Source organism: Pseudonaja textilis, chromosome 4, assembly GCF_049901715.1.
Source record: "Pseudonaja textilis isolate UNSWEBS1 chromosome 4, rPseTex1.2, whole genome shotgun sequence".
Taxonomy (NCBI): Eukaryota; Metazoa; Chordata; class Lepidosauria; order Squamata; family Elapidae; genus Pseudonaja; species Pseudonaja textilis.
Genome location: NC_141993.1, coordinates 77,250,448 through 77,265,381, shown reverse-complemented (window position 1 = coordinate 77,265,381; position 14,934 = coordinate 77,250,448). Strand labels below are relative to the sequence as shown.

The 14,934-nt window shown below is 36.7% G+C and overlaps 1 protein-coding gene across 7 annotated transcripts in view; it reads left to right on the top strand.

Annotated features, from left to right (window-relative positions):
* Positions 1-14,934, top strand: part of TNIK (TRAF2 and NCK interacting kinase) — a 311,530-nt gene that overhangs the window by 237,108 nt on the left and 59,488 nt on the right. For 3 of the 7 annotated variants that reach the window (XM_087933456.1, XM_087933455.1, XM_087933453.1), the window contains exons 13-15: positions 4-114; positions 1,099-1,185; positions 3,587-3,778. In XM_087933456.1, the coding sequence (XP_087789582.1) occupies positions 4-114; positions 1,099-1,185; positions 3,587-3,778 (390 nt within the window). The remainder of the gene's footprint in view (positions 1-3; positions 115-1,098; positions 1,186-3,586; positions 3,779-14,934) is intronic. The other 4 variants (XM_087933457.1, XM_026705757.2, XM_087933454.1 and 1 more) reach the window with 3 other exon arrangements.

The following is a 14,934-nucleotide window of genomic DNA, read 5'->3' as shown; positions in this document are numbered from 1 at the left end:
TAGCAGCAGAGGAGAGAGAAGGAGCTAAGAAAACAACAAGAGAGGGAGCAACGGCGGCATTATGAAGAACAATTGCGGCGAGAAGAAGAAAGGAGACGGGCTGAACACGAGCAGGTGACGAGTTTCAGATCCAAATGATTGTAATTTTTTTTATAGTGCATACTGCTTTCTAAGTCCCAAACTCAGACTTGCCAGTCAAAAAGGAAGTTCAGTATGACCCAACTTCTTCATATTGTATAGAGATGTTGGCATTGGCCTGAGAGACCCAATTTAATAGCAATAGCACTTAGACTTATATATACCGCTCCTTAGCACTTTACAGCCCTCTCTAAGCGGTTTATAGAGTCAACAAATTGCCCCCAACAATCTGAGTCCTCATTTTACTGACCTCAGAAGAACGGAAGGCTGAGTCAACCTTGAGCCGTGAGACTCGATCTGCCAAACTGCTGGCAGCCGGCAGTCAGCAGAAGTTTCCTGCAGTTCTGCATTCTAACCACTGCGCCACCATGATGGCTCATTCATTTCTATTATTGACATGATCTTCTGTTTTAAAGTATCAGAAAGATATGATGCTGGTCAAGTGAACCCACATGAATTCTGGAATTAAATTCATTAGGAAGCTGAGTAAAAGGGGGAACTCTTTTTTTCCCCCTTTTTGCATTCCTTCCTTTGGAATGCTCCCCTAACCGCTGGGATAATTAGCAAGAAAAGAATTAATGTTTGCATTTACATTCATTTGAGACAGAGAGATTACAAGAGAGTAAACAGGCACACAATGGGGAATATGTTTCACAGCCATAGTACTGTATATTTATGCATAATGTACATTCAGCATTAAGTGAAACAAGACTCTATTACTTCCTCAGCAACAGTTTTTGCAGCTTGTATGATTTTTACACTTGGCCAATGAAGAATTTTGTGCATTGCCCTGTATTTCTATTTTCTCCTTTTGCTTCCACCCTCCTGTATCAAGCAGCAATCTTTAATGGTTATGTGATTTTTTTTCCCTCCTACTCTTACAATCAGCTTTTTTGCCTTTGGAATTATGGTTCTCCCTTTTCTCTCCTTTTTCTGCTTCCTGCTTCCCACCATCTCCAGGAGTACATCAGGCGACAGTTAGAGGAAGAACAGAGGCAGTTAGAGATCCTGCAGCAGCAGTTACTGCAGGAACAAGCTCTTCTTCTGGTAATGGGGAGGCAGGATCCATCTTACATCCTTTCTCCCATCCTTTCTGTCTGTAGCAAAACAGCATGCTATCAGCCTTTATAGGGTTGCCACCCTTTCTTCCCATTTTTTATACTTGAAAGTATCAAAATGTTGGTCAATTTGGCATTTATTAATACTTCTAGAATCTGCAAATAATGGGGGTGGAAGGCATGGCACCAAGGTTGGGACTAACTTATCATGCCGTTTGCTTTGCTTTTAATCAGGACACAGATTCAGTTGCAAATTGTTTACAATTTATTTTGAATAGGAAAGAGAAAGCAGCTGGCTTTTATAAGACAGCAGCTGGCCAGCTTTTGGCTACTGAGTTACCTGGGATCACGGTCCAAGCATTCATAAAAAGAACTGCTAAACTTGTGCACAGGCTATTGGAAAAGTTCCCAAATCTTGCAAGATTAGTGCAGTAAAGTTGTGGTTTTAATGTGAAATTTGGACAGTTTATTTCTTGGGGGGATCCAATGAGCATACTAGTGCTTTGTGTGTTGCATTGCCAACCTCTGTTTTAAGCCTTAAGTAACGTTTTATTGAAAGCTTGATTACATCTTCGATAATATTTTCTTATTCCAAATTTAGCTCCTCATGGACTAAATTTCTACCAAGAACAAAACATGGACATCCTAGGCCAGAATTTCAGTCTAGTTTATTTATCTGATTGTTTTTTTATTTCACTGTTACACCTTCTTCATCCAAGATGGGCTTCAAATTTATGGAGAAAGAGAGTTTCGGGCAGAGCCTATAGCTGAAGATAGCTATAGTCATCCTGGAGCATAAATGCCAATTGAATTTAACTCTTAACTCTTTAACAAAAGTTTATAAGTCCAATTAATTGGCTAGAAAGAGAAGAATTTCTAAGAAATAAGCACAATCTGAAATCTTGATTTTGGGAGACTCTTCCAATGCCAATAAGCAGTATTGCTTTCTATTTGTGGCCTAAATGTAATAGTTAATGGGGACTACCAAAGAAAGGAGAAGGAAATAAAGATCAGAAAACAACAAGAATGGAAAAAGGTGCTAGTAAACAAAGGAATTTTTTTGAGGGGGGACATCTGAAGTGGCAATCCTAAAAGGCTAAGCTAATATAAAAAGCCATACTGGGAGAAGTTGGGCTACTAAGGTTCAACTTTATCTCCAGAGTAGAAGATAGCATGCTGTATTAGTTTCTTTTTGAATGCAATCCTACCAAGAACTCTGAATGTTTCTATTGCCTTTTTATTAATAATTGGGGATGCAGTTGGAGGGAGAGTTCCTGGCTTGCGCATCTGTTCATCTCTGTTCTCCGCTCATTATGAGAATTAAGTGAAACCTCCTAGATATATGTCCCATAATACAGTATCCACACACTTTCTAACTTCTTTACTTTGTGCAATCTGGTAGCATGTTTCTTTATAGGCTGCTTTCTTCACATTCATGATAGAAGAGTGTGTGTTGGAGGATTATGTACCACTGCATTTTAAAATTAAATAGACAAATTCACAAACTTTCCCTTTTACTATCATTGTCCCTTCTCCTACATCAAAGTTGCATCTTGTCAGTATTTGAGATATGTAATTTAGGGATTTTTAAAACCATTCTGTTAATTAGTGATATTTATATTTTATTCCCTTGTTAACAATAGAACAAGCAAACAAACTTATGTATAAAGATTTCTTTTACTGCCAGCCATTTTGATAATTCTGCACTAGCAGTCAATTAAAATAAAATGCAATTTATTAGATTTAACAATAAATGCCTTTCAGATTTAATGTTTTTTGTGTCATTGATAGCATCAGTTTGAAGGTATTATGATTAAACTTCCCTGATAGCTACTAGTACATAGTATATCCATATTTTAAAAAAGCATAATTTTAAAGACCCTTTAGACACAATCTTAACTTACCTCATCTCGTTTAAACTGACACACAGAAATACTACACATTAAGCTTTGTGGAAGTTTCCATACACATACCCTTTTAAAGTCACTTCATATGTAAAGCCTAAAATGAGATTGAATAGAGATTGAATCCCATTCGAATAGATCAAATAAATACCTGTTTGTGATGGAAGTTAAGATTTGGTAATGAAATTAATTAGGAATGGGCAATGAGTAAATAGTGTGTATATGCAGAATAAATGGAGTTGAGAGCTTAAATTGCTTGTTGGTAAGGGCCTGGCCAAAAGTTCACCTTAGTCAAACACAACAAATATTGAAATCCATACAAATCACAACCATTGCATGTTAATGTAATGTTTTCATCCAGTAAACATCTACCTTTTAGACATGGCTGTTCCCTCACAGTAGCATTCTGACAATGGGAGGGTATCCCACAATTTCATACTCTTCTCTGGCTTTGTTAATTTTTGTGTGGTGCACATGTCTTGGTAGGAATACAAGCGCAAGCAGTTGGAGGAACAACGGCAAGCCGAGAGGCTACAGCGACAGCTGCAACAAGAACGGGACTATCTAGTTTCTTTACAGCAGCAACAACGACAAGAACAGAGACCAACCGAGAAGAAGCCGCTCTATCATTACAAGGAAGGGATGAACGCCACTGAGAAGCCAGCTTGGGCAAAGGAGGTAGGCCCGATCACATTTTATCTTGGAGTAGGTATACAAACCAGTATTGTAAAAATTGAATGTGTACACATTTTCAGCCTCCTGCCCACGCCCAGAATTCTTTGGGATTATCTGGCACCAATCCTTCATTATATTGGGTCATTTGGCCCAATAACTTCATCTGCCCTCTGATGCCATCAGGTTCTTGTATCCAACCCAATAGCTATATTGATGGAGGTTCTCTTCCAATTCTGAAATTCCATGGTTGTATCACACATTCAGATCTGGGTGGTATGTTATAACTGGGTAAAGTTACCTGTGTGTCTAATCCTGGGAAGAAAATATTTCAGCAACAGAATAGAATTGCAGCATTGATGGTCAGGATTTTAAAAACTTGAGTGTTTTCAGTGGTTTTATTTTTCAAAAGAAGAGATCTCTTCTGTCTTAGGTATTTTTCAAGCAACTTGAAAAACAAAATTCACTGGTATGTGATACTTAATAGAAATATTCTCTTTTTTTTAAAAAAAAAAGTCAGTGATACATATGTTTTATAAAGTATTATAGGGTGGAAAATGCTAGTATGGCCAAAGCATCCATTTAGAAAGACTCCATGCATGGTACCAGCTGATAAATCATTGTGCCTAACATTGATGATTATTGCTAGTGCAGTCTTTTGATAGGTCAGGAAAAATTCCTACTGCAAAGCATTTTTAATATCTTGGTTAATCACGTATACACATGTTGTTTATATGTAGAGAGATTATATTTTAAAAAGCTCTCTTGCAGTTTACACACTTTTTAAAGTTGGGTATCAGAAGTAATGCACAACTGAATTCACTATCCACAGTGTCTAACATGGGAGCAGATAAGTACTTTTCCCAACTCATATAATGGGTAATTGAGGATGGGTGTGCAAATGCATGTAAATGAAATTAGAATATAGTTGTTTGCATATTACCACTGTTTAGAATTTTGCACTGTTTTTATCCTAGCTGTCTCCTCCTGTTATATTGCAGATATGTTGTTTTGCAAACCACATGGAAATGTGCTTCTTTCCCACCCACCTCCCTTGAATGGTTTTCAATCTTATACATTCAGGAAACACTTTCCACAGCAAATCATGTGCCTAAGTGTTTTGCATACATGGTGCAAACCTCAGCACCTTGCAGAAGTAATATATGAGGATATTGACGTGAAAGCCTCGGTTAAGTGTTAGTCAATCTCGTAATTGCCATGTTGCAGAGTGGTGTGAGGGTATATTCAGAATATCTTAAATCCTTCCATGAAAGTACACATTTTTACAAAAGGCAAATTATAAGCAAGCACATTTTCAGAGAAAGGTTAAGGATCTCCCATACAATTTGAAAGCTATTGCCTGTTCCATATTAAATAGCTGTCTAATGTATTGTTTCATACAGCAAGTGTTGGCTGTTGTACCAACATTTTTTTAAAAAAATCCTTCCCCATTTGGACATTTAACTGCCCATTGCACTACTGGACTGAATTGCCTCTTTGATGCATGTAATTTTCTTGGTGACTGCATCTCTGTCACCTTGTTAGCAAAAGGCAAGGGAGTGGGAGTTGTCCAAAACAATAGATTTGTAAAAAAAAAAAAAAATCAGCTCATTTTTTTAAAAGCCCGATTCCCTCTGTGAGGTCACAGAAAGAACCTGCTTCCATCTCTGCTGCAATTATGATAGCGGTGCCAGCTACTGAATAAGAAGTGGTTATGTTCACATAATACACTTGCCCTGAAAGAAAGGATTGCCCATTGAAAAGCAGATAGTAGATGCCACCAGGGCACAGTAATTGCTACCACTTTGAAAAACTGCCGGTCTCTTAATAACTATCCTGTTTTGCTGAGTGACTATTACAGGGCATTTCATTATAGCGTAGAGGTTAAGATGTAAGACCTGTATGAGAAGACCCAGCTGCAGGTCCCCACTTGAATATGGATATTGCTGGGCGTCATTAAGTGAGCCATTTTCTCTCAATACAGCTTACTAAACAGGCATATAATGAAGGAAAGTCTTCGTGTGTGTATCATTTTAAGCTCTCAAAGGGAAAGCCGGAAGATAAATGCAGTGTACAGAATTCCCTGAGATCACAGCTTTAATTGGCCTCATCTCCCCAACTCACATTTGTGGTTTTGGGAAGCCATTGCAAAAAGCTCTAGAGAATTTCCAAAAATCCATTCCTGTATTGCATTTTTCCATGGACTGAAGCAAAATCAGAGTGATTTTCAAGGTCATCTTGATCACTCTCCAGGCTATTTATTTATTTATTTATTTATATTTATTTTCACTTTATTTGTTTGCCGAGCATGTACAAGATAACAAGTATAGGTATGAACATAAACAAGAACAAAGGAAGTAAATACAGATAAATGGGGACAGTAAGACAGGGACGGTAGGCATGCTGGTGCGCTTATGCATGCCCCCTTTAAGGACCTCTTAAGAATGGGGAGAGGTCCATAGTAGACAGTTTGAGGTTGAAGCTGTGAGGGGTTGAGGTGTAACAACAGAGTCTGGTAGGGTGTTCCAGGCATTGACCACTCTGTTTAATGGTAAAAGAATGAAAAGAGAAATTATTACTGTAAAATCAAAAGCTTTTCTCATCCTTATTGGAAACATTCCGTTTGTTCTGTGTAATGGAGGTTCATTTGTTCAGTGCAATGGACTCAGTCAGATGAAGCAATTGCTATAGTAATCAAGTTCACGTTTTGCATGAGAATTTGGGAACTATTTTAAACAGGCAAGAATGGAAACACACTGCTAAAATAATTTTTAAAAAGCTTGTGCAATATTTTAGTCAATCTTGCATCCTTAGGTAATTTTATATGAATGAGAAAACAGATAAAAGTAACAAACTACAGATATAATTTAACACATTGGGCATAAGTAAAACACTTTATCACATAAAATAAATTGCTAGATACAGTTGTTGCTTTTACAACTCAGACATGTTGATTTATTAATCTAGGTTTTGTTTCTGTAGCCATGGTTAAATATTTGGCTGTCACTATTGTAATATTAGGATTTTTATCTGAGAGAAGAATTTTTAACTTGTACATAAATATTTCTGGTCTTGATTTTAAAATAGGCTAGATAATATCTGCCAAAAATGCTTGTAAAATTCACAGAGCAATCAAATACGATCCACAGTTTCAAGATAAATATCACTATCAGGACACCTTTGAGAGATGGGAATCTTTTGAAATGTATAGTGTAACATGCGATGGCAATGCTTTTAATCAGGCTTTTGAAAAGATTATTTTATATGTACTTAAATGTAAACTGCTAAAATTTATTGGCAGTCAAAAAGCATAATTGTAACATTCAGGGTAAATAATGAAATATTATAATAGAGGTAACTTTTACAACAATCTGGAAATTATTTCTAAATAGGACGCACATATACAATCACATTTAAAAAAACACAGGCATCCTGGGATTATACTATATTATCTGTTAAACATTTCAAAGACGCTGCTCATTTTTAAAAGGTGCAAAGATAACTTCAAATATCTACATATCTTCCAGTCCAAATTTGAAGTAATATGAATGGCTTCCCAACTCTCTATATTGCATTAGAATTGCTTAGGTTTCCAACCTTTGACTGTGCAAAATTACTTGCCATAGGATATGGGTTGCTGAGTTAAAATAATACCTCTTATTTAAGCACAGTTTCTGTTATGTCTTGGATAGCTTCCTGGGCCACAAAGTGGAATTAGTTTGTCACTGTCTTGTTCCATGTTGCTTTTTCCTAAATTTATACTAGTTTGTAGACCTAACTCATCTAAATAATAATCTGCTTACGTTCCAAATGCAAACAAACTCAGATGTGTGCTTCTATCTGGTAAGAGAATGTTGATTCAGATGATTTTATAAGCAGGCCAATTCATCTTCATTAAAAGTCTATGGAATTCCACATTCAGAGGGCCCCAATGAATATCAGTCACTATAAGGAAAGCCATTTATTTAATGTTCTCTCTTTGACTCCCAAGAAGTTCACCAACTTGTAGAAATAGGCCATTAGATTGATCCACTATAGAAAGCTATAGCGAACCAATCTAATGGCCTATTTCTACAAGTCTATCTTCTGTGTTAAGCAGTTGTGTACATTGTTGTTTGCTGGTTTATGCGCTAGAACATCTAGTTTCCTTGATTTTCTGAAGGTTTTAAAAGCAAGCTTGGTTCTTCTCTTATTGAAGAAGAGTTCTTATGATGAGCATAGTACAGGACATTGAACAATTGCATATTGTCTATGAGATTAATTACAATGTGTGTTTCAATAGTTTAATTTCTGTAATCCTACTTTCCCAGGTCCAGCAACGAACTTTTAATAACCTGCCTGTTATCCCAGCTAAACAGAACCATAGTTCCATTCCCAAACACATGCCCTTTCTTATTCACAAAGACACCATTCTTCAATCCAACTCTAAGGCTTATCCTAACATTTCCAAACTGCATGGTAAGCAAAACTTCCAAGATCAGCAAGCATTAGATCATAAAGAAAAGGGCATGTTGGCTTCTACTAGAGAAGTAGCACTGTTGCCTGTCATTACAATTTCCATGCCAAGTCCCCAAGAAGATCCAAAGAAAAGACCCATTTTGATAAACTCTGAAACTAGGCGTGGTTTGCCAGACCAAAGGAACAACAGCAACAACATGAAGTACTTCCATGGCTCTCGATCACAAGGGTGTAGCCCTGATAGGATGCAACCGCTGGAGATCAAGTCAGTGTCTTCTCCTCATCTGCCAGAAAGAGATAAGCCACCATTACCTCCTTATAAAATCAAAATGAACTTCCAAGAGCACAGTGGAGGCAAAAGAAGGAAAAACCAGCCTTCACATTTATACCCAGGTGTTATTTCTCCTTCGAGGAGTGCTCCATCTTTAAACAACATCTTGAAAATGCATGATCATCTAGATTTGAGTGCTTCTAGCCCAGCCTGTGTCTTGAGGTATCACAAGGTACAAAATGACCATAAGAAGCACCATGTATCTATGGAGAGTGTCTTTGAACATCATCACATGTCTGCTGGGAACCATCATTCACAGATGGCAAGGAAAATGAGAGGAAAGAATTCAGAGCAACTTCTTGTTCCTTTTCTGGATCTTTCTCCACAAATTTCTCAGTGGAATGTATCCAGAATGGAACCCTTATCTTCCTCCTCTCGCTCAGTATCTTTAAATGTCCTTTCATGTTCTTCTAACTCTGAAGGCTCCCATGGCAATTCCTCTGGTACTGCTATGCCGGTGAATCTGGGTTCATTTTCTAACTCTTCCTGTTTTTCTTCCAAACTTTCTCCACAAATACCAAATACAAAACAACCATTAGGTTTGCATGTAAACAATTATATGTCCCTATCATCTAGCACACCTAACCTTCAATATGCTGGACAGGATTACATAAAACCAATTTGGGTGAGTAAGTACTCCCAATAATTTTCCCAGTATTACCAATAAGCTACAATGTTGTCTCATTCTATAACTAGCGTTCATCAAAAGCTCATAGCATTTCTGAAATAAATAGATCAAGCAAGGATTTTTTGTTGTTATTTTGCTTTGAGCTGCTATCATTTACCATTTGAGTAACATAACCTCTTACTAAACTAGCAACAGGAGCTATGTTATTAAGAGATATTCCAGCTCTCCTCTCCTCTAATATAGTATCTGCTGCAGTGCATAAGTGCAGTATCTAAACATGAATTATATTTCTCATAACATGTTATGTTTTTATCTCATTTATATATGTACATCTGGCTAAAACTCAGCTCATTTAATTTGATAACAGCATTCCATTGTTCCATCCATTCTTATTTGGTCCTGTTTCTAATTAAACATGATCAAATGCTGTTGCTCTTGCCAATCTTTCCTTGGTACTCAATAACTGAGTAGCCTAGCTACATTCTGTTTCTTGTTTTGAAAGGAACTTGAAATTGTTCATTCTCAATCTGCTGTTTTCTGTTAAATTTGAATTTAAAAATCCAGCAGATGTTTTCTTTCTTTTTGGAGGAACATAGAATAAATTAGCAAGAGTTGTATTTAGGTGTTCCCAAGAAGGAATATGTATACAGTGCAAATTAGGGGAAAAATTAAAATGAAGGAATAACTTTCTTTTTGTTACTCAATGCAATATTTTTTTGTTGCAGTGCTGTTTGCAATTGTCCAGGACTTCAAGCCAAAATCTTAACTTGCAGTGAAGCAAGTTCAGCTTCTATTGGCTTGCAGCCATACAATTTTCTTCATAGGATAAGATAGTGGTTTACCATTGCAATGTGCCATCACAAGGTGATTTGTCATTCCAAGATTTTCTATTTTGTTTCCCAATTTAACTTGTACCCTGGATTTCACAAATTGTCCTATCCAAATGCATAAGATGTTAGAGCATCTTTAGCTCTAACCGAATGCTTTGTGGGTGATTTTGTTTTGAATTATTGCATTATCTTAAAAATGCCCATAGTCTCCCATCAGCTGTTACATAACTAGTTTGCTAGATTACCAGATGCCTCTGATATCTTCCATGATATAATATATTATTGCACATGGATCCTCTCCCATTGTCTGAATAAAAAGACAACATATAGAACAAATAATAATCGAATGTATAAATAGCTTCCTTCCATATTAGGGGGAGACCTAACTTTCCCTCCTACCATATGATATCAGTGTGATAGAATAATTAATAAATGAATGCTTTATTACTAATACAAATGCAATACTTGGCATTTTCTTTATATTATCAATACATCTTTCAGAAATATTTTTATTAAAAACAAGCACACACACTTACAGATCCCTGTTTTTTCAAGACCATCTTTTTTGAATACAGAAACACATTCTAATCTTTTGGAAGAATATAAATCTTGTTATATTTTTTAACACTCGTATGAGGTGATATTTTCAATCAAACTTTCCATAAGCAAACTCATTTTCTTTACTCTTTTGCTTTGAGTGCAGGTATTAGTGCTCGTATTGAAAATATTTTATTTATGTCACCCTACTGATGGACTTTCAAATCCATTATGAATCTGTAGATTTAGGTCTTTTACTTCTAACCAGATATTATTAGAAAAAAAAATTCAGCTTTAATTCCCAGTAGCAAGACATAATTCTGAGTTATCAGTCTGATGTTTGCCCTAAACTCAATGGGCACCTTGTACATTCAAAACATGTTGCAGGTTTTGTGGAGCATTTAAACATGAAGTTCAAAGGATCTTTTCCCCTATCTTGCTGTTTGTTTATCTGTCTCTCAATTTCTTTCCTGTTGGAAGGTCAGGATAGTATACTAATACTTAAGAACTTAAGAATTTTGAAGATTCCTTTCCAATGAAAAGAAGGACAAGAGTGGACATGTTCCAATATTTGAGGGGCTCCTACAAAAATTAGGGTGTCAGACTATTTTTCCAAACCACCAAAAGGCAAGACAAGAAACAATGGTTGGAAATTAGCCAAGGTGAGAAGCAACCTAGGACTTAAGGAGAAATTTCCTAACAGTGAGAACAATTAATAGCTTGCCTTCAGAGGTTTTGGGTGCTCCATCCCTGAAGGCTCTCAAAAAGAGACTGGACAACCATTTGTCTGAAATGATGTAGGGCCTCCTGTTTGAGCAGGGGGTTGGAATAGAAGACCTCCAATGTCTCTTCCAACTCTATTATTCTATGTTCTATACCTTTCACAAAATATACTCATGCAACTAATATCTTTTGCTGTTTAAGTTCATATTCTCTGAATTCCAAAGCAAACCAAACGAAATTTTTGCTTTGCTTTACTTTTTGTTTTGCTTTGCTTAAGCAAAGAAGCCCAGTGAACCTTGCCAGCTTTCAAAGGCACTTTATGTCTCTTGTTGTCTTAAAATCCTTCTGCAAGGGAACAGATCTGTTGTAGAAGAGCGGGAAAAGGGCCATAGCTGTGGAAATATGCTACTGATTCAGACCGGTTCACACGAACCAATAGTAAAAAAAAAAAAGTAGCCTCCGATCAGCTCAACTGAGAGAGGATAAAAGACCTGGAAGGGTGGGGAGGATCGCTCCTAGTTTTTCATTTCTTCATCTTCTCAGCTGATGGGTTTGTTTGGGGTGTGTGCATTAGGGGCATGCACACACACGTGCATATGCACATGTGATCACCTACCAAACTGGTAGTGACTAAGGTAGAATCCCACTACTGGGCCACAGGCAACCAAGGAAATCCGGAGTGCATTGGAAAGATGGCTGTTCTCAGCTGGTTGTAATTTTTTTGATTCTCCTAGAAAAAAGTAATAGCCACAAGTAATTTTATGTAATTCTACTTTATCTACAAAATCTAATCAAAGCATTTTAAACCTGAATCAGTCTAAATTAAAGGGCAGTTTTCAATATCCTTTTTATGAGCATAAGCAAAGGAATTCATGCACACCCCAAATATGTTTATGCATATCAAACACTAGTTGGGGTTTCAATTAGCTGCTGTCGTGGGAGGATATGAAAAAGTAAACCTTTTGTTGCCTGTAATTTGACATGCTTCATATCTGGCTGCTGCTGGCATCTTTCTTTTCTCTGGGGTCTCCAAAAATAAGATGTATTTCCCCCAAAGTTCTTTTCAATCCTTGAATAAAGAAATCTTTTTATGGGCACGGCTGTCTGGGACGGGTGGGCTGTTTCATATTCCATGTATACTCAAATCTAATTAAAAGAAAAATCAACTCCTTATTTTAAATATTGGTTGGAAATGTTAATAGAAGAGGCGGCATAACTTTACTTTGAATTCAGATTGTAAAACACTTTTTCAATTGATAGCAGCAAGGGAGTTAGGGAACATAAGTTTGTATTCCAATTGCTGCTAAGACTAATCGCAACTTAAATAAAAATTAAACTACTTTTACTCCAAAGTGTGGTTTGTTCAACTGTTTTACCAAAGTTTATAAATGATGGTGAAAGCTTTGTGTGCAAGGTTCTGGAGAAAGATATTGTCTGTCATAAAACCCATTTGTTTCAGCTTTTTCTTAGGTCAGTGTAACTCTGAGGAGCTGAAATAAAATCAGCACTCAGGCCAGTGAATTTGTTGTGAATGAGATCTTCAGGACTTGAGTCCCAAGTGTGTGTTGCTTTGTGAAACTGAAATGCTGTTAAAAGTGGAGTGTTAATAGGTAATACTGTATAAGTGTATCTCATACTCAGATTTTCTGTATAAGCCTCAACGAGTGTTTGACTGTTGGTTGTCTTGGGTAGAAGAGTGGAACAGTTTAAACTATGGGTTGGAAATATTAATAAAAAGACTGCATAAATTTACTTTAATTCAGATCATAACATTTGTAATAATTGATGGCAATGAGGGAATTGGGGAGCCTCTGTTTGCATCCTCATCTTTGATTTACGCACAAATAATAGTATTTTAGCTAACATTTCCTGGAGGCATATAGAAGTAAATTTGCCATTAGGTGGGTGGCAAGCCAGTATTCACAAAATTCATAGAGATTTGTTTTTATTAAGAAGTGCTGCTGTTTACTTTCCCAGTTTTCCTAATGAACATATTTGGGAATCTTAAAGAGATTTAGCCTAAAATAATCCAATTTGAGTGGATTTCTCAAAGAAACAACAACATTCTGCTTGCACAAAAGAATAAAGAATTCTCTCCAACCAAAGTTGCCTTTATTAAGCCATATAGGAGGAAAGCACCTTCCAGATCAGTCTAGTTTCCTTTATCATAAATATTGCCTGCTTGAAAGCTGATTTAATTATGCAGAGCATTCTACCACATCAAGCCTGTTTAATAACAAAGTGCTTGAAGGTTTGGTGACGACATCCTAGTTCATGGGTTGTTTTAATCTTGATATTCTGCCTTAATTTGCTGCCAGGGCTGGTTCGGCCTGATATTTAATGATTGGATAACATCCCAGAATGCACTGCTTTATTTCCTCAGGGACTGGAGAAAATACTTACGTGAGCTTGACTATTTTGGCAGCTTAGTCAACTGCTTCATGGTCATTTGGAGGATGGCAAACAAGAGTTGAAGTTAAAAACAAACAAGCAAACATATTTGCCATAGGAACAAACAACATTTGGAGCTATTTTCTGGCTCAGATATTGCAGTATAAAGCTTGTGTCAACCATGTGCAGATACAATATTTTATTATTTGCAAATTTAAGTAATTTATTTCTTTTCATTAGGACTGTCTATTCAAAATTAGAAGGTTGGGTAGTGGAAGGGAAGGATGGAGCTGTGAAGGTTGTTATTCATTTTACAATGGGATGGAATTGTGTTTATTGTTAAGAGAATGGACAGGCCACTGAATATAGGATATTACAAGCAATATGTTCTTGTTTTGTCCTCTCCAATTCCCACCTTTTTAAAAGATATTCTTTGAAGTTTGATGTCACAGTGGCTAGAATGCAGGCTACTTCTGCTGACTGCCGGCTATCTGCAGTTTGACAGTTTGAATCTCACCAGGCTCAAGGTTGACTTCCAGCCTTCTGAGGTTGGTAAAATGAGGACCCAGATTGTTGGAGGCAATATGCTAACCCTGTAAATCGCTTAGAGAGGGCTGTAAAAGCACTGTAAAGCAATATATAAGTCTAAGTGCTGTTGCTATTGCTATTTCACAGAAAGGGGAGAATGAGTCTTTCAGGAAATAAGAATCATTCCCTCTTGGCTCATTTTTTTTTTCTCCAAAGAAGAGTTCTTCCACTACTTCTCTGAGCATAACAATGGCAACTAGGCAGTTGCAAGAAGCAAAGCAGCTCATAATCACACTGTCTTGCATTTGGCATCCTCAGGATAACCAGACAACATCATCCTATCTATCTAGACCTTGTTTTACCTTGTAAACCTTTTTTATAGCCTTGTCAGACTAAGAGCACCACGAAAGGTTGGTAAGCAATCCATTGGTGATGGTGAGGGTGTGTTAGAACAAATTTTTTAAATGCAAGTATCCAACAAATAAAAAATGTGCTGATTATCATTGGCAGTTGATTCAAATCTGGTATTTTGTCTGAAAGAGTTTTATTGATGGCATAATTCTTTTAATCAAGATATCCCACTGGATTCTAGCTCTGTTAATTGTTACATACGTTAATAAGAGTGTATCATTGCCATTTCTTACCGAAAGCATTTGTTTTGATGCTTATGGCCTCAAAAGAGATCCAAACACTTTGGGACTTAAGTGGTAATCTAAGGATTCGAGAGCCTCTAAAG